The sequence below is a fragment of the Saimiri boliviensis genome, chromosome 5 (genome assembly GCF_048565385.1).
Source record: "Saimiri boliviensis isolate mSaiBol1 chromosome 5, mSaiBol1.pri, whole genome shotgun sequence".
Taxonomy (NCBI): domain Eukaryota; kingdom Metazoa; phylum Chordata; class Mammalia; order Primates; family Cebidae; genus Saimiri; species Saimiri boliviensis.
The window spans coordinates 1,141,670-1,161,213 of NC_133453.1; the positions used below are offsets into that span (position 1 = coordinate 1,141,670).

The 19,544-nt window shown below is 60.6% G+C and overlaps 1 protein-coding gene across 5 annotated transcripts; it reads left to right on the forward strand.

Moving 5' to 3' along the window:
* The first annotated feature begins 459 nt into the window (after positions 1–459).
* Positions 460–9,925, forward strand: MAB21L4 (mab-21 like 4). 5 transcript variants are annotated; one of them, XM_039470152.2, is made up of 6 exons: positions 462–1,829; positions 5,025–5,250; positions 6,591–6,744; positions 7,088–7,260; positions 8,011–8,367; positions 9,434–9,925. In XM_039470152.2, exons 1-6 carry the CDS (start codon positions 1,316–1,318, stop codon positions 9,507–9,509), a joined length of 1,500 nt encoding a protein of 499 aa, XP_039326086.1. In that variant the 5' UTR covers positions 462–1,315; the 3' UTR covers positions 9,510–9,925. The 5 variants fall into 5 exon arrangements, with proteins under 5 accessions (XP_039326089.1, XP_039326086.1, XP_010345633.2 ...); XM_039470156.2 differs by lacking the exon at positions 7,088–7,260 and adding an exon at positions 4,784–4,860 and having other exon boundaries at positions 1,764–1,829; XM_039470155.2 differs by lacking the exons at positions 8,011–8,367; positions 9,434–9,925 and adding an exon at positions 7,511–7,925 and having other exon boundaries at positions 460–1,829.
* Positions 9,926–19,544: the final 9,619 nt, after the last annotated feature.

The window sequence follows — 19,544 nt, forward strand, 5'->3', positions numbered from 1 at the left end:
CATGCTCCAAGCAGCTCCAGAGAACAGGAGTGGGCCAGGCTGGGGGCTGAAAAGCTGTCTCACCTGACTGTGGGCTGCCTTGTGAGGTGGTGAGCTCCCTGTCCTGGGAGGCGTGGAAGCGGAGACCCGCTTACTGGGCTGCAGCCCCTCACAGAAACTTCCCAGCACCAGGAAGTGAGTGGCCCCTGCCCCCTGCCCCACCCCTCCTGGGGTCCTGGTTCCGGCCACAGCTCTGAGTCAGGTGCAGCCGCTCCCCGGGGGGTGAGAGGCCTGCATGTGGCGGCATCGTGTGGGGCTGTCTGTACGTTCACTGTTTGCAGACACCCCTGCGGCCTAGCACCCGTGCACACGGCCAGCTGGCAGTGCCAAGGGGTAGTGGGGCGGCTCCCTGCGGGTTGGGACTTGCAGGGCTCTGCAATGGGAGGCGGGCGGGGCCTGCAGGGTGCCTGGCGCAGGTGCTGGAGGGGGATGGTGGGGCGAGGTGGAGCCTCGGAGCCTGCTTCTCTCCGCAGCTAGATGAGCTCCAGCTCCCAGGCAGGCGGGTGCCAGCTCCTCTCAGGTTGGAGGCAGGGTGGGGCGGTGTGGTGGGGACGGGCAGCCCAGGGCCCCAGGCCCAGATGGCTGGACACGCAGCTGGCTCAGAGGCAGGAGTCACTCCCGAGCTGCAGCCTGTGCAAGTATCAGGCGTCGTCTTTTAAGCAGGTATCTCGGGAACACTGCAGACTTGGCCTCCGGGTTCCCCCCTTCCAGGCAGCCGTAGAGAGGCCGGGGCTCCCCCGCAGCCACCGCCCCGCCCCCTTTCTCACTGGCACGGGGTGCCTTGTGCTCCCTCCCATCTGGCAGGGAGGCTGGGGCAGGGGGGCTTGACCCAGAGACCTGGCCCTGGGCTGGGGACAGTGTGGGCGGAGGCCCATCGGGCACCCACACAGGCTCCCCTCCCAGGGATGGGCAGGCCAGCCGCAGAATTCCTCCCGGGACCCCGAGCCTGGCTGGGACAGGAGCCTGCCTTAGGCCCAAGATGAGAGAGCTCTTCCGACGGGAGGGAGGAGGGCCTTCACCGAGCCCAGCCTCCGCCTGCCCCAGCCCCTGTGACATTCCCAATTGCTGGGGACTGACTCACCCCCACTTCAGCAGCCTTAAATAGTTCAGGTATTTCACCTGCTGGCAGTACACCATCGCTCTGGCATTCTGCTCTGCGGGGAGCCGAGGCCCCACCTGCCGACCCAAGGCTCACGGGGCAGCCGCCTCCTCCTAGCCCACCTGCGCTGGGGTCCTCCTCGGGGGCCACCGGCCCTCGCCCGCCACTGCCGACGGGATGCCCGCCCCCGCCGCCCCCGCCGCAGCCACGGCTGTACAGGTGCCCCTGTGGCACCACTATCTGCAGGCCATCCGGTCCCGGGGGGCACCACGTGCTCAGGACTTCCAGCGCGCAGAGGACGTGCTGCTCACGGTGCTGGAGCGCGTGCACGCCCTGGACCCCCGCTTCGTCGTGGACTACTCCCGAGGCCTGGAGGCCTTTCAGTTCGCCCTGCGCTCCTCCGAGGACCCGCTGGACATGCAGGTGCCCCTGTGGGTGGACGCCGAGGCTCTGCTGATCGAGGAGCCAGAGGCCGCCCAGCCGGGGGATGGCCCCGAGTTATGCCGCCTGGGTGTGCCCAGGGAAGGGGCCGGCCTGGAGCGGTGGACCACCGACGACATCTTCACTGCCTCCTCGGAGGGGGACGCCAGGTGCCGTGGACACATTGTGCCCAGCAAGGTCCTGTGTGTCCTCAGGGACCTGCTGGTGGCGGCCATCGTCCACTGCAAGCACCACAGCCTCATCGCGCCAGGTAGCAGGCGAGGCCCGGTCCACAGGTGTCTGTGCGTGAGCGGCTGCTGGGTGGGGCTCACGGAGCCGCTCCTGCCCGCTGAGGGTGTCTGTGTGCAAGCGTGTGAGTGGTGCCTCCCGCGCACAGGGTGGCAACGTCCTCTGTGGTGACTGCACGCGCAGGCGTGTGTGCACGTGTGTGATCAGTGTGCGCTGGGGCATGGAAGTCGGGAGACCTCACTGAGGTCCTCCAGCTCCAAATGCCCCTGAGAAGAGTGATGCTGTGTCCGGAGTCATGTGTGTCTGCCCTGGGGTTTCCACGGAGCCACTCCTTCAGTGGCTGGAGTCTGGGGCAGCCGCTTTGCTGGCAGACTTCCAGGAGGGTCTCCCACTCGGCTCTGGGCAGGTGGCTCTGGTACCAGTCATGGCCTGTGACTTTGAGGCTATCACATCCCCACTTCCAGTGCTGGTCACGTGGTATCGGGAGGAGGGGTGTGTGTGCCTGCCCGTGTGCACGAGTGCAAGGGCGTGAATGCGTGTGTGTGTGTGTGTGTGTCTTATCAGCTTACGGCTGAGCTGCCTGTTGGTGTCTTGAGCCCGAAGTAGGCTCTGAAGTTTCCAAGCAGGCAGGAGCTGGCCTCAGTCTTCCTCGAAGGCCTTGCTGATACAATCCAGGGTGAGCCTGAGCCCAGGGCTCCTTCCGCAGGGCTGCCTGGACTTCAAGGGTGGCTGGGAGGACAGGGCTTGGCCCGTGCAGGGGTCAGGATGACAGGGACCCTGAGTGGTGCAGCCATCCTCCGGGGGCTCAGATTGTCCTGGAGAGGAACTGGGGACCGGAACAGAATGTCCTGCTTCCCTTGGGAGGGGATCACGTGAGTCATCCCAGTCCTCACGGGGCTTTGTTGCCTTGAGTCACCTCCCCAGTATTTCTCTGACCCTGGTGTCCACCATGAGGTCAGTGGGTGGGGTGGTCAGCTCGCCTTCCCGAGAGGCCGTGACCTGCAGAGGGCTGCCCTGCCCTGGGGCCCGCCTGGAGGCAGGGCACCGTCTGTGGGTTCTCGGGGAGGGTGTGCTGCCGCCACGCACAGCCAGGCCTCCTGTCTGCGCCAGAGGGCCCGGACGGTGGATTCGAACAGAAGCCTCCCCAGAGCTGTCTGGTGTCCTGGGGTGAATGATGGGCCTGACTTCGGCGTGTCAGCCTCTGGTGCTCCCGGCAAGCCTTCCCCCTGCCCCGACCCCAGCATCTTCTGAACCTCTAATCACGCCGGCCGTGGCGTGGGGATTTGTGTCTTCTTTCCTGAAGTCACCTGGTCCTGTCCGCTGCGGCCTAATGCCCACCTGGGAGATGGGGCTACCCTTTGGGGTGAGCAGGAGGCCCTGCCAGGCGCTGGCTCGTTAGGATTCAGTCTGAGCTGCTCACACCCCAGAGTGTGCCCTGGGGAAGCAGACCCGATACTGCAGGCCGCGCCCACGGCCCCGAAGCCGCGCTGGGCTGGGTGGCAGGGACATTCCGGGCGTTGCTTCCTGACACTTACCTTAAAAGGGAGGCGGCAGCAGCCCAGGTGACGGGGTCAGGCTGCCCCCACCCTGGGAACCGGTGAGGCCAGCCTGGGGCTGGTGCAGGCGTGGCTGCCTTCCAGGCCGCCTGGTCAAAGGCAGGAGTGTGTGTGGCCGGGCAGACGAGGTGTGTGGCCCCCAGAGGCGGCTCTGACTGGCTGCATGGAGGGGCCCCTCCTTCTCTCTCACCGCCGAGGAATGGGCTGCCTGGGCGGCAGGGCCAGGGTTGCCCTGGGGTGGGTTCCAGAGGGGTTCCCAGAGCTGCCCGACAGGAGATTGTGGGTGCTGAGGCTCCACACAGCGGGGCCAGGCTCTCTCCGGAAGGGCGGTGGGATGGTGGGAACGCAGGCCCTGTGCTCACTCACGAGGGGGCCGTTCCCAAGGCACAGGCCAGGATTCCCAGGGACACGCCAGCTGCCTGGGCCCAGCCCCTCTGACCCTGCACCCTGGCCAGGCAGCCTGGGGAGGGGAGGGGCGGCCTCTCCCCCGCCCTGGGCCTGTGTTGGGCAGGGCTGTGCAGTTGCCTGCACTCACCCTGAGTGTTCCGTCACCCTCCTCACCCTCCTCACTCTCAGGTATTTGTTTTGGGGGCGGGTAGGGCGCCTGTGGCAGAGGCTAGAGAGCCTGGGACTGGCCAGAACCCCCAGCCCCAGCCCCATCACGCCCTGGAAGGGCCCCTCCGGGGCTCTGAGCTCCGAGTTAGGGAAGAGGGCACTGCGTTGGGCCTGGGGTGGGGTCTGAGTAAGGAGTGGAGTGGCAAGCTCTTGACCAGAGTGTGCCGCCTGTGGGGTGACAGAGGCCATGGGGCTCTCGGGCAAGGGCTCTCTGGGAAGCGCGGGACTCAGGCCTGGTCAGGAGGAGCGGCTGGGCTCGGGCGCTGTGAGCCTGCTGGCCTGGGCAGCCCAGAAAGCAGGTGGCCGAGCCGGGTCGCTGCCGCCAGCCGCTGTGGCCTCGTCTCTCCACGGGAACTGAGCCTGGCCTGGGCCTGTCCCTCCCTCTGCGCAGCTGCCCCCATCGTGTGGACTGGTCCCCTAGACCCGGGTGCCACATGGCTTCCTGTGCACGCAGTGGTTTGAGTGGCAGGGGGCTCTCGGGAAGCTTCCAGGGGTGGGGGAACGGGGGAGAAGCTCTGGGAAAGAGAGGCCCAGCCTGGCTTCACCCTCTCCAGCTCTGGGGGGCGGTGGGGGGGAGCCCTGCTGGCCCCAGCCTGGGCTGTTCGTGCCTCCTTCCCGAAGGCAGCAGAGAAGCCCGGCCGCTGTCAGCAGGTGGGAGGCCTGGGGCTTTGGTACTAGTGCTGGGGCAAAGCGGGCAGGCTCAGGAAGGCCTGGGTGGGCACAGCAGGCAGGGCCCTGGGGTGGGGTGAGGGCAGTGCCTGGGGAAGGAAGACCTCACATAAGACGCTGCTGTCTTCACTGACAGTTGTGCCCAGGACTGTCACTGCTGGGCAGGCATGCTGGCCAGCTCCTCACTCAGCTGAGGTCCAGGGATGGACACAGGTATCCAAGGTTGGGGCGCTGCAGCCTGCAGGTGGGGGCCAGCAGAGAAGGCTGCAGGGGAGAGGTGACGAGGGGCAGGGGCCAGGTCGGCAGCAGGAGGGGCCGGGGGAGTGTCTTGGGCAGGGAGGCAGGTCGAGGGGCCGGCGTGACCTGGGTCTTTGCAGGTTCGCTGAACGCGGCCAGCCTGAGGGAGGAGCGGCTACACCTGTCCTTGCTGGTGTCCAGCGGCTGGAGGACGATCAGCTTCCACGTGGTGCCGGTGGTGAGAAGGAGGCGTGGGGTTCCTGCACTGGAGGGGGCCCAGCAGATGCCTGGACTCCCTGAGGGCAGCCTGAGAAGGGTCCTCAGCCAAGGGGTGGACCTGGTGCCGGCCAGCGCCCAGCTCTGGAGGTAGGCTCGCCCTCCTGGTCACAAGGTTCTCGGGGAGCAGGCAGGAAGGGGCCAGCACCCCGATGCTGCCTCGGCCCCAGTCAGGAGGATCTGCAGGGCCCTCTGCCTGTCTCTGCTCCCATGGGCATTCGTGTTCCCCTGAGATTGCTGGGGTCTCTCGCTGCAGGGAGGGTGGAAATGTGTCCTCTCCTGAGTGGGAAGGGGGCTGGTGGCATCTGATGCTGGGTGATGAGAGACCCTGCCCTAGATGGGACCTTTCATTACCCAGCTTTTGCTTGGGGCAGGAAAGTCGCTGAGAGGTCAGGCAGCCCATCCAGGCAGCGCGGGTTCCCAGAGAAGCTGGGAGGGTCCCCACACAGTCGGTGTGCATCCACATTGGTATCTGTGAGAGGGAGGAAAGGGGCACTGGGCAGAGGCAGAGCTCCCCTCAAGACCCCTAGGAGACGGCCAGGGACCGCGCCCCATCCAGATCCCACATCGCTGCAGCAGCTCCTGGGCTGGCTCACCCCTGCCCCCCACTTGCTGGAAGGATGGTTGGAGCCACGCTCTCTCAGGGGAGGGCTTTGCAAAGCTGTCATGCCCCTCCTGTGGTTTTCTCCTGCAAGGAAAGACTCAGTGGAGCACCAGTGACCTCCCACCCCGCCCTGCGTTCCCGCTGACCCCTGAGCATGGAGTGGGGGTGGCATCAAGGCTTGTGGAATAGCTTCCCGCCTGCCCAGGAAGGGGAAGGGCTGGGCTGGGCAGAGTCATCTTTGCAAGTAAAAGGGAGAATTTGGTGCCCCATGTCCTGCAGACTTGGGAGGGGGACACGGCGCGTGACTGTCCCTGTTGCAGCTCCGTGAAGGTTGCGGTGCCAGGCCCCACCCCAAGCCCATCTAGCATGTGCACAGCAAGCCCCCTGGTGTGAGCTGCTCTGAGTTACGGGTCTGGGTGGTATGGGAGTGGGAAGCAGAGATTCGGAGCCCCTTGTGTGGCTGCCCCTGGAGGCTGCTGCCCTGGGCTTCCGGAAGGGGCTGTGGGCAGAGCTGTCACACCCCCGGGCTGGGTGGCTGTGACCTGGGCAGGCCTGAGAGGCACCTTCCCGTCTGCACAAAGCGCGGGGATGGCCCGGAGGCTCCTACGCCCCCGAACCAGAGCCAGGGAGTCTCCATGAAAACCAGGCGTGCACTGCACAGCCGGTGACCGTGGCTCCTGAGAAGCCTGGGGTCTGGGCCGGGTCCCACCCGCAGGCACAGCACAGCACGGCCCCAGCCCGGGCCTGAGCCTCCGGGGCTCAGAGCTCCCCACACTGGGGGCCGGCAGCAGCAGGGACTGACCCAGTGTGTCTGTCTGGGCCCCAGGACCTCCACTGACTACCTGCTCACCAGGCTGCTGGGGGAGCTGGGCTCCCTGCAGGGCCATCGCCTGGACAGTCTCTCCGTCCTCGACCGGGTGAACCACGAGAGCTGGCGAGACGGTGGCCAGACCGACGGCCTGACCTTCGGCCACCTGAAGGTAACGGGCGGGGCTCTGCAGGGTGTCCATCACTGGGGCCCTGGGGTAGGTGCACCTGGGTGTGTCCCTCCTGCCAGCCCTGATGGCGGGCAGCTGGAGTCAGGAGCATTCTGAGGACCTGCCCAGGTTCTGAGGAGGTGAAGACGTGGCTCGTGAGGGTGGTGGGGATGTGGCCGCAGGGGCCGTGGTCCCGCCGGCCGGCCTTTGCCATTCCTGGGTCTTGACCTCCGAGGCCCTCCTGGCTTGGGACGCTGTTGGGAAGAGCCTCAGGGAGGGGCCTCCCAGAGCTGGGTGTTCCTGCCCAGTGAGCCTCCTCCCAGCGTCTGGGAATGTCACCCGGCAGGGACGCCTCCCTCTGGGGGTTCCCAGGAGAGTCCAGGCCCCGCTGCCGACCGCTTCCTGGGCTGCAGAGAGATTCTGGCACAACTGTGTCCTCCTGGAGCTTTGTAACATCAATGCTGAGGACAAGGAACAGGCAGGGCCGGGACTCCGGCCCCCCCCAACCCCGGGAAGCAGGTGGGGCTACGCTGTCCTGGGGTCTCGGCTCGGCTGACTCCTCTCTGGAGTATGTGGCCGACTGGGCACTGCTGCATGGCTGGGGCTGGCCTCTTCACCTGGCTCCGTGTTGACGGAGAGGTGCCCTCCTGGTGTCGGGGGTACCCCGGTGGCTTCTGGCCTTGCTCCTCAGGCTTCCTCCTGACCTGCCGCTTTCAGCGTCCCTTGAGGCGGGATGTACGGTGGTTCCCAACCCCAAACTCAACCGCAGGGTGCAGGGGCAGTGGAAGAGGAGGGCTTGAAAAGCCCCTGTGAGCCAGGGCCTGGGGCGGCTGCAGGCAGCGCGGGTCTTGTGGTTCGGGCCAGGGGTGGTGAGCACACAGACCGTCACCGTGACAATGCCATGGGCCTGCTGGGTTGGGCTGCAGGGGTGAGTAGGAGCTCAAAGGGGCCAAGGAAATGAGAGAAAGGCCCAGAGGTTGCTGGGAGCCGCAGAGGCCCCCAAGGGAGGTCCCGGGGGGTGAAGACGGGGGCTGGGGATGGGACCCCAGGGTCAGGGCCAGGCAGGAGAGGAGAGAGGGGGGTTTCCTGCCTTTGGGAGCCAGCAGGCTGGGGCAGCCGGTGGGAGGGGCCAGGGACTCCAACTGGGACGTGGAGAGGAGGCCGCAGGGTAGGGAGAGGGGCGGGTGGGGGAGCGGGGGGGGGCCGCCGGGGTTGGAGGGGGGCGCAGGCCGCGCCGGCCGGGCGGAGGCTGACCCCGCTGTCCCGCAGACGGCGCTGCTGTGGGCCTGCGCGCTCTTCCCGGCGCCCGAGGACTGGGCGGAGCTGCAGGGCGCCGTGTACCGCGTGCTCGTGGTGCTGCTGTGCTGCCTGGCCACGCGGAGGCTGCCCCACTTCCTCCACCCGCAGCGCAACCTGCTGCAGGGCAGCGGCCTGGACCTGGGCGCCGTCTACCAGCGCGCGGAGGGCTTCGCCAGCCAGCCCGAGGCCGCCCTGCGCATCCACGCCACCCACCTGGGCCGCAGCCCCCCGCCGCGCGTCGCCTCCGGGCTCAAGGCGCTCCTGCAGCTGCCGGCCAGCGACCCCGCCTACTGGGCCACCGCCTACTTCGACGTCCTGCTGGACAAGGTGGGTGCTGGCCGTGCGGGCCTTGGGCCGGCCCAGGGGCGCGGGAGGGTGGGGACGCAGCCCGGGCCCAGCTCCCCGCCCACTCTCTCCTGGAGCGGGGGCCCCAGGAATGCTGAGGCCAGATCAGGGCTCCATGGATGGCGTCTGTGGGGACGTGTGATATGTGGGGATCACATGGGCCGTGGGAGTCCCCTTGCTGGTGGCCTCACAGGGCCCGGACCTGCTCCCTGGAACCAGGGCAGCCAGTCTGAGCCTGCCTCCGTTTCCCACCAGAGCTGTCCCCCCTCCCCACCCCACACTCAGTAAGCCCTCAGAGGCCCAGCTGCCTACCCCGGAGCTCCATTCCTCATGAAGGGCTCTGACCTTACCTGGGTCTCCCTGGACTCAGGAATCCACAGCCATGCCCCTCGAGACCCTGTGTCCCCTGGGCCACTTCTCATGGGTGCCTGGAGGCCCCAGCAGCTGCCCCACCCTGTGCCCCAGGCTCTGCCACCTCTGCCGAGGAGCCTGCCCAGGGTCCACCCTGCTCCTTGCCCAGGGCCCAGCTCTCACCCCGATCCCAGGAGCAAACACGGCCTCCTCCCAGGGCACACCGGGAGTTTCTCCGCCACCCTCCCCATGTCCTGGTGGCGGTGAGGTCCCAGAACAGTCGCTCTTTGCTGCGGGTCTCTCGTCCTATTCCAGCAAACTCCTGCCTGTTGAGATGCTGATGGCTCTGGGGTCTCCTCCCCTGCCTGACACTTAAGAATGTTACCCCAGAGCCGGGAGATGGGGGGCAAGGGCTGTGCTCTGAGCTCTCAGTGGACCTGTGTGGGCAGGGGCGGGGGCAGGGTGGTCACCGGAGGCAGCCTTCAAGCAGCACCCGTGGGGCCTCCTCTGTGCAGGCCCAGGCCAGGGACACCTGTCTGTGATGTGGGGATTGCGGAGGAGCGGAGGCTGGGGGATGCCTGTGCCGGCAGATACCTGGGGCAGGAGGGCCAGTTGTTCCACGATGTGCTCTCGGCCCTGAGAGCTTATAACGGACTCCAGGGGTCCCGCTAACCCTTCTCCCCGAACCTGCCTGCAGTTCCAGGTCTTCAACATCCAGGACGAGGACCGGATCTCTGCCATGCAGGGCATCTTCCGGAAGACCAGGACGCTGAGCAGCGAGGAGAGCTGAGCTGGGCCGCCTGGTCTTGGCCGCCCATTCACGGCCGCCCCACAGACTGCACCACACCACGGGAGGTCCCGGGGCATCCGGGAGAAGGAATGGGCTTCTCATGGGGGGTGGTGGAGGGATTTTGTCCCCAGGAGTGGCCTCTGAGAGTCTTTCAGTGCCTGGCGAGGCAGGGCAGGCCTCCTGGAGCACCTCGTCCCGGGGCGAGGGCCTGAGGCAGGTGCCACGCTTTCCACGTGCTGCCTGTTGACCCAGCCACGTGGTGTTGACAAGAAAGCTGCATTGGCTGAGACCTGGGGCTGAGCGCCTGGCCCTGCCTGCGCCCTGTGCCGTTCCTTGGTGATGAAATGCTGTATATTTGGTCTTGAATAAATGAATGTGCGGGGTGTACGCAGCAGAAAAGATGCTCTCCACTTCCAGTATATCTGTGTGGAAACATTTCCCCTAGAGGTAGAAGAGGCCCACGTGCGGATGGATAATTTTGAGTCTTCTCCGTTCTCTGCGAATGACCCCCCGTCCCCAGGCATCCCCACCTCCTACCTTGTTCTTAGAGCAAACTCAGGCCGGCAGAGGGGGCACACAGCCATGAGCCCGCCCGCCCAGCACTAGTCCCATCTGCGCCTTCTCGTCCCTGGGGAAGTGGCCCCGATATGGTTTGGGTCCGTGTCTCCATCTCACGCCAAATTATACTCCCCAGTGTTGGGAGGGGTGAGTGGGAGGTGACGGGATCACGGGTGGACTCTCCCTTGCCGACCCCGCGACAGTGAGGACCCTCCCTTGCTGTTCCGGCGATAGTGGGGACCCTCCCTGGCTGTCCCTGGGATAGGACCCTCCCTGGCCGACCCCGCGACAGTGAGGACCCTCCCTTGCTGTTCCGGCGATAGTGAGCTCTTGTGAGACCTGGTTGTCTGAGAGTGCGCCCCACCTTCCTCTTCAGCCTCTTTCCTCCTCCCAGCACATGAGACGCCTCCTTCCCCGTCACCTTCCACCATGATTGTCAGTTTCCTGAGCCTCCCAGCCGGGCTTCCTGTACGGCCTACGGACTGAGTCAATCAAACCCTGTTATTCATTACCCAGTCTCAGGTGGTGGTTTACAGCCCTACGAGAACCTACTAATATATCCCCCATCTCTGAGGTAAGGAGTCCTCTCCTGGCGTCCGCTGCCACCCGTGTCTGTCCTTACCACTCTGTGCCCCACCCCCCCACATTCTCTCGTCAGCCACACAGCCTGCCTGCAGCCCTGTGACCTGCATGGGTCCTGCCCATTGGACATTTCCTGTTCTTCAGCTCTGGCCTCTCAGGGGCATTTACCCCTCAATGCCTGCCCTAGGCTCTCGTAGGGGACCTGCCATTCATGCAGCAGCAGCTCCACGGAGCCTCCTTGAAAGGGATCTCTGGCCATCTGCAGAGGAAGCACACACTGACAACAGGAGATGCCCAGGCCCCTTGAAGGCCTCAAGATCCAGGGCCTGAGCCAACGCCCATGGGAGGGGACACGACATGCCACGCTCCTCCCCCACTAGAGTGGGGGCTAGTGGAAGACAGAATCTTGGTTCACATCTGATTCATTATGGATCTGAAGGGCCAGGCCCACGCTGTGGCCATTCCCTTTGTGGCATTTGATTGTGAAGCAGGATGGCTGCACGCAGCAGGAGTAAGAGCTGTAACCGCAGGGAGGGCCAAGGGGAAGCCTGGGTTGAAATCATTTCCGTGACCAAGCCAACCCAGCAAAACATAGCACCTCCCGGTACACTGACAGAAGGCAGTGCCACCTTCAGAGGCTTTAATTCCCCAGTATGGCCCAGCAGAAGTCAGGTGGAGTATGGTGAACGGCAGTGGATCACATGAACCTGACCAGGTTGTAACCCGCAGTCCAGGTGCCACACTAGACATGGTGTCCTTAGTAAACAGGACAGCCGGGCCTCTGGAACTCGTATGTGGCCACGGGCCTGGGAAATGCATTGTTTCCAATCCCCGTCAGAGGGGAGGCTCAGACACAGTTTGCGTTCACTTGGAAGAGATAACAGTGCGAGTCCCCGGTCTGGCCGAGGCCGATGTGAGCTCTCTTTTCTGTCACATGTAGGCCTACTGGGCCTTCATCCCCTGCATGCTCTGTGGGCTATTCTGCTGGTTCACTGTACTGATGCCATCGTGCACATTAGAACTGGAGAGGATTGACTGGAAAGTTATTTGGACGCCTTGTAGACACATTCATTCCAGAGGGTGGGAGGCAAACCTTACTGTCTCAAGGTCTGGCCCACAGATGAAGACTTTAGAGGCCCAGTAGCCTGGGGCATGCTGAGACGTTGCTTCCAAGGTAAAGGAGAAGTCTTCATACCTTGCCCACCTGCTGCGAAGAACAAGCTTGGTGCTGGGGAGGCCTCACTGGATTTTGGAGGCTGCATGCGCCTCCCTTGAGAACGTCCACTTGCCGGGGGACTTGGACGGCTGTTGGTTCTGAGTGGGGCCAGGACACAGCGGGTTCTTGAGCAGATTCATGCTACGATACCACCATGGTGTGAATGGCATCTGTGGTAGAAAAGGGGCACCAAAGCCCAAAATAGGAGGTGAAGTCCCGAAACAAGAGCATGCTGTCTGCAGCAGAGAAGTGCTGCTGTTGAGAAGCAGCATTGGGCGTGATACTGGGCTCCTGGCCACGAGATACCAGGTAACTATGTGGCCTGAGCTGCCCACCACGAGCTGAATGTTACGGGGTCCTAACTTTGGGGTGGCAGTGGTGGTGCAGCAGCAATCCATTGTGCACGGACATGCACGGCAGGCAGGGTGGGTGGAAGCAAGTCAGTCACATGAACAGTGGCCTGGGTCACCCTGTCATCACCTGCGTGCACCTGTGCGTTTCTTTTAGCCTCACACATACGGCCTTGAAAGGGTTCCCTGGGACTAGATGACTGAGGAGGAAATCTAGAGCCTGGCTCATGGATACGATGTCTTGGTCTTTGGTGCAAACCAAAATGGACTCCCCCAACTCAGGGTTCCTAGAAGGCGGTGGTGAGGGAAAATCCTCCGCATGAGCAGAGCATCCAGAGCTAGAAACTGTTCGTCTATTTTGTGTGGAGAGACAAGTGGCCCAAGGAAAGGAAACACACGAACGTTAAGACAGGGAGTGTGACCAGAGGTAAGGGGTGATATTCCGCAATGATAAAAAAATCAATTCATCAAGAAGGTGTAACAATCCTAACAACGGACCTTCGAAAGTTGTGAAGACAAATGCATGGAGTGAAAGGGAGCAGGAGACAAGACCATCTCCACACTGGGAGACTGGAGCACCCCACTCCCGGTACTTCATAGAAAAAGCAGGTGAAAACCCCAGTAATACAAGGAAGACTTGAATAACACTGTCATCCAAGCGGACCTTGGGATATTTTAGAAGCTACACCTGACTGTGGTGGAAGACACGTTCACAAGTGTCCGTGGATAGTCACCAGGACCGCTGCTAGTTTATAAAACAGAATCTCAATACATTTTCAAAACGCTAAAACCCACATACAGTATGAGCTCTGACTGCAACAGATAAATTAGAAAGAAAAAACAAACAGGCATTTAGAATAACCACCAAATGTCTGATAATGACACAATATAAGTCTGAATAGTCTGTGGTTCAAGGAAGAAGTCACAAGGGGAATTATAAAATATTTTGACCTGAGTGATAACAAAAACATCGTCTATCAAAATTTGGGAGATGCAGTGAAGAAAGCGCTCAGAGGGATGCTAGCTTTCAATGCTCGTGCTTGGAAAACAGATGTTTTAAACCCATTAAGCTTGTACCGTAGGAAGCTAGGAAAAGAGGAGCAAATTAAAACCAAGGGAGGAAAAATAAAAGGAACAATAACAGGAACATGGAAATCAACAGAAAACAAACAATTGCGAAAAGGATGGTAAATGTTGCTTTTTTGGAGAGATTAATAAAATCGGGAACCCCCTAGCAAGACTGATCAATGGGAAAAAAAAGAGAAAATGTAATTACCAGGAACAGGAACGACACAGGGAAGTCACCTGAGAGCCCATCCCATAAGCATTAAGGATAATAAAGGGACATTACAGATGATTTGATGCCAACACATTTAACAACTTAGATGGAAGCAAGCACGCCCTGGGTCACACATTATCAAAACGGGCACGAAGAGAGAGACAAATATCTAAAGAACTGTCCATTAAAAAATTAGAATTCATTAAAAAAAATCCTTCCCATAAAGAAAGCTCCTGTCCCACAAGGCTTCACTGGATAATTCTACCAGAATATAAGGAAAAAATAGTCCCTATTCTAGACAAACTTAACTGGTAAATAAAGGAAAAAAACCATTTTACAAGACGAGTGGAACCCTGCTATCAAAACCTGACAAAGATATTAATGAGAAAATAAGAGGCCAGTCAATGAAACAGCACATCCGCAGAATAAAGAAACATAACTTTATGATCGCCTCGCCGTCGGCAGAAAAGGTAGTTGACAACAGACGACAGCTGTTCGTGATAAAAGCTCTCGCACAGCAGGAGGGAGACAGGTGGGACTTCCTGCCTCCGATGCGGGGCAGCTGCAGAAGCCCGACTGCCTGACGCCAACGTTAAACACGTCTCCCAGGTGGGAAGGCTCGGCTCGCCACGGGCTCCAGCTCTGTGTTTGTGGCCTGTGTCTGCTCTGTGAAGCAAGGAAAAATAAATTAAAGGCAGAAGAAGTAAAACTCTCATTAGTCACAGGGAGTTTGACTATCTACTTAGAAAACTCAAAGGAATCTACAAAAAAGTTACTAGACCTTGTGAATTTAGCAAGGTCAGAGATGCAAGATTAATACAGAAAAACATGGTACTTCATATTAAAAATGAACAACTGTGCAGGGCACGGTGGCTCACGCCTGTAATCCCAGCACTTTGGGAGGCCAAGGCGGGTGGATCACGGGGTCAGGGGATCGAGACCATCCCGGCCAACATGGTGAAACCCTGTCTCTTCTAAAAAAAATACAAAAATTAGCCGGGCGTGGTGGTTTGTGCTTGTGGTCCTAGCTGCTCGGGAGGCTGAGGGAGGAGAATTGCTTGAACCTGGGAGGCGGAGGTTACAGTGAGTCGAGATGGCGCCACTGCACTCCGGCCTGCTGACAGAGCAGGACTCTGTCTCTGTAAATACATAAATAAATAAACAAAATAAAATAAACAATTGGAAATAACATTTTTCAAATGCCATGTATAATGGCATCAAAAATATCAGACACCTAGGAATAAATCTAGCAGAAGACCTGCACCCAGGCGGGCTGTCTCCAGGAGGCCCCACTTGGAGGGACAGGGCCTCAGCGGGGCTGGGGACGCTGCCCGGTCCTGCCTCCTGTGCTGGGTCTGTGGTTTTCCTTGAAGAACCCCCTCCCACTTTGCTGTACGTTGAAAACTAGAAACATAGCTGAGAGTAATTTAACAAGACTTAAATTTATGTTTATGAAATGGAATTTGTACTTTACTTCCATTTTCCTCAACGTGTTAGATGGATTTGGTGCCGTTCCTGCCAAAATTTCAGCAAGCTGTTCTGAAGAAATAGATACCTGAGTCTAAAACGTACACAGAAATTCAAAGGATGTAGGATACGAAAAACGCTGAAAAGGGAGAAAAATGTTTGAGGACTTGTTCTTAATTTCAGGACTGACTTACTATAAAGCTACAATATTTGAAACAGCACGGGATTGACACGAGGATGCGATGAAACAGAACAGGGCGGCCGGCAGAAGACCCACGCACGTGCAGTCGGCTGGTTTTTAACAACGCTGTCGAATCAGTTCACCGGGGACGGGAAGGCTGCTCCGCACGTGTTGCTGGAACTGGGATATCGGTATGGGCAGAAACGAACTTTGGCTTCTTTTCTACCCTATACGCAAAATTAATTTGAGGTGTATCATACATGTAAACACAGAAGCTGACGGCGCAGAGTTTCTAGAAGAAAACACAGGGAGACAGCGTCACGGTCTCACAGTAGGCAAAGGTTTCTTAGACAAGATACAAACAGCCCAGGCCATAAAAGCAAGCTCATTGGTAAATATGACTTCACCAAAATCGAAAACACCTGCTCTTTAATAGGTAGGCCGGGTGTGGTTGCTCATGCCTGTAATCCCAGCACTTTGGGAGGCTGAGGTGAGCGGATCACTGAGGTCAGGAGTTCGAGACCAGCCTGGGTAACATGGCAAAACCCCCATCTCTACCAAAAAACAAAAAAATTAGCTGGGTGTGGCAGCACGTGCCTGTAATCCTAGTCACTTGGGAGGCTGAGGCCGGAGAATCTCTTGAACCAGGAAGGTGGAGGTTGCAGTGAGCTGAGATAGCACCAGTGTGCACTCCATCTCAAAAAAAAAAAAAAAAAAAAAATAGGTAAGCCACAGAGGGGGGGAAAATATTCATGCCACAACATATATCTGACAGTATCCAGAACATATTTAAAAATGACCACACATCAACAACAAAAAGATAAAAATCCAAATATGAACAAAATATTTGAACTGACACTTTTCAGAAGCTCTACAAACAGCCAACAGCACAGAAGATGCTGAACGTCGACGGGCATCAGGGAAACGCGAACTAAAACCATGTCAGACCCGACTTCACACCCCTGGCAAAAAAAGACAACGCTGAGCGCGGTGAGGACGCCAGCACCAGGGACGCTTGTGCGCGCCTGCGGAGTGAAGCATGGAACAGCCACTCCAGAGGACTCCGTGGACAGTCTCTTATACGGTAAAGGCTAGCCTATGACCCTGCAATTCCGCTCCCAGTTATTTACCCAAGAAAAATGAACACATGTGGCCATTCCACCACCACCTTATTCGCAACAGCCCCAAATGAGAAATAAGGCGGATGCGAATCTATGGTATATGAACCAACACGTCGTGGTGGATCCACGTAACGGGATGCCACGCAGCAGCAAAGTCACACCGACGCCCACGACAGCCGGCAGGCGAGAGAAGCCAGCACAGCGGACATCAAATTCAACCTGCTGTGTGTTCCACCGACATCAAATTCAACCCTGGCCAGGCGCCGTGGCTCACGCTTGTAATCCCAGCACCTTGGGAGGCCGAGGCAGACAGATCACTTGAGGTCAGGAGTTTGAGACCAGCTTGGCCAAGGTGGTGAAACCCCATCTCTACTAAAAATACAAAAATTAGCTGGGCGTGGTGGCACGCGCCTGTAATCCCAGCTACTCCGGAGGCGGAGGCAGGAGGATTGTTTGAACCCTGGAGGCGGAGGTTGCAGTGAGCCAAGATCGCACCACTGCATTACGGTCTGGGTGACAAGAGTGAAACTCCATCTCAAACAAACAAACAAAAAAATTGAAATATGCCAGGCTGATGTGTGGTCACGGAGGTGAGGCGGTTGAGGGGTGGTCACTGGCTGGGTGGGAGCACAGGGAACCTTCCACTGGAGGCTTCCCGGGGTCACTTCACAAATAAATGATTTGTACTTGAACTCTGGCCTCAGTATCTGTTACTGGGGACAGCAGAGCAAGCCACGGCTGCTCTCTGCCAAAGACCAAAATCTCAAATGTGGCCCATGTGGCCCTGCATGTTCTGGCTCCAGACTCCTCAGCCTCCTCCTGAAGGCCCCTCCCACTTGGCTTTCTGAGCTCTAGACCTTCTGGCCCCTCTGGGCCCTGTGGTCATCACAGCTGTGACGGGACAGCGTGTGGTCCCATCGGTGCCCATCTCTGCCAGTGCCCTGGAGCAGATGGCCTCCTGGCTGCCCCCCAGCCCTGTCAACTGTGCCCAGTGGCACCCATGAGTGCCAAGGAAGGGGCCAGGCCAGCCCTGCCACGCAGAGGGCTTTGGTGCCCACCTCGGCAAGGGAGCGACCCTGCCCGGCCCTCTTCCGGGGGTCCTTGGGGCCAGTGAGGACCTGGAAACGGGGGTGTGGCTGTGGCTGCTGAAGCCTCCCCCCAGTCCCAAGGAGATCAGGGCTGGCGGGGTGAGGGGCTGCCTAGGAAGTAAGCAAGTGGGGAGATCAACGGCCAGAGGGAGCTGAGCAGAGGTGGGAATCACATACACCTCAGGGCTGAGCGGCTGCAAGGCTAAGGGTGTGGGCCTCACGGTGTTTCGGGGGCTGAGGTTGTGGGAGTCTTGGTGTTGGGGGGCTGAGAGTGGGGGAGTCTCAGTGTTGGAGAGCTGAGGGTGTGGGCCTCATGGTGCTCAGAGGCTGAGGGTGTGGTTCTCACGGTGTTGGGGCCTGAGGGTGTGGGCCTCACGGTGTTGGGGCCTGAGGGTGTGGGTCTCACAGTGTTGGGGGTCTGAGGGTGTGGGCCTCACGGTGTTGGGGCCTGAGGGCGTGGGCCTCATGGTGTTGGGGCCTGAGGGTGTGGGCCTCACGGTGTTGGGGCCTGAGTGTGTGGGTCTCACAGTGTTGGGGGTCTGAGGGTGTGGGCCTCACGGTGTTGGGGCCTGAGGGCGTGGGCCTCACGGTGTTGGGGCCTGAGGGTGTGGGCTTCACGGTGTTGGGGCCTGAGGGTGTGGGCGTCACGGTGTTGGGGGCTGAGGGTTTGGGCCTCACGGTGTTGGGGTCTGAGGGTGTGGGCCTCACGGTGTTGGGGGCTGAGGGTGTGGTTCTCACGGTGTTGGGGGGCTGAGGGTGTGGGCTTCACGGTGTTGGGGGCTGAGGGTGTGGGCCTCACGGTGTTGGGGTCTGAGGGTGTGGGCCTCACGGTATTGAGGGGCTGAGGGTTTGGGCCTCACGGTGTTGGGGGCTGAGGGTGTGGGCCTCACGGTGTTGGGGGCTGAGGGTGTGGGCCTCACGGTGTTGGAGGCTGAGGGTGTGGGCGTCACGGTGTTGGGGGCTGAGGGTGTGGACCCCACGGTATTGAGGGGCTGAGGGTGTGGGCCTCACGGTGTTGGGGGCTGAGGGTTTGGGCCTCACGGTGTTGGGGGCTGAGGGTGTGGACCCCACGGTATTGAGGGGCTGAGGGTGTGGGCCTCACGGTGTTGGGGGCTGAGGGTGTGGACCCCACGGTATTGAGGGGCTGAGGGTTTGGGCCTCACGGTGTTGGGGTCTGAGGGTGTGGGCCTCACGGTGTTCAGAGGTTGAGGGTGTGGGCCTCACGGTGTTGGGGGTCTGAGGGTTTGGGCCTCACGGTGTTGGGGTCTGAGGGCGTGGGCCTCACGGTGTTGGGGTCTGAGGGTTTGGGCCTCACAGTGTTGGGGCCTGAGGGTGTGGGTCTCACAGTGTTGGGGGCTGAGGGTGTGGGCCTCACGGTGTTGGGGGTCTGAGGGTGTGGGCCTCACGGTGTTGGGGTCTGAGGGTGTGGGCCTCACGGTGTTGGGGGCTGAGGGTGTGGGTCTCACGGTGTTGGGGCCTGAGGGTGTGGGTCTCACGGTGTTGGGGCCTGAGGGTGTGGGCCTCACGGTGTTGGGGGCTGAGGGTGTGGGCCTCACGGTGTTGGGGGCTGAGGGTGTGGGCCTCACGGTGTTGGGGGCTGAGGGTGTGGGCCTCACGGTGTTGGGGGGCTGAGGGTGTGGGCCTCACGGTGTTCAGAGGTTGAGGGTGTGGGCCTCACGGTGTTGGGGTCTGAGGGTGTGGGCTTCACGGTGTTGGGGGCTGAGGGTGTGGGCCTCACGGTGTTGGGGGCTGAGGGTGTGGGCCTCACGGTGTTGGGGGCTGAGGGTGTGGGCCTCACGGTGTTCAGAGGTTGAGGGTGTGGGCCTCACGGTGTTGGGGTCTGAGGGTGTGGGCTTCACGGTGTTGGGGGCTGAGGGTGTGGGCCTCACGGTGTTGGGGGCTGAGGGTGTGGGCCTCACGGTGTTGGGGTCTGAGGGTGTGGGCTTCACGGTGTTGGAGTCTGAGGGTGTGGGCTTCACGGTGTTGGAGTCTGAGGGTGTGGGCTTCACGGTGTTGGAGTCTGAGGGTGTGGGCTTCACGGTGTTGGGGTCTGAGGGTGTGGGCTTCACGGTGTTGGGGTCTGAGGGTGTGGGCCTCACGGTGTTGGGGCTGAGAGTGCAGACCTTTCAGTGTTGGGGGCCTGAGGGTGCGGGTCTCAGGGTTTTGTGAACTGAGG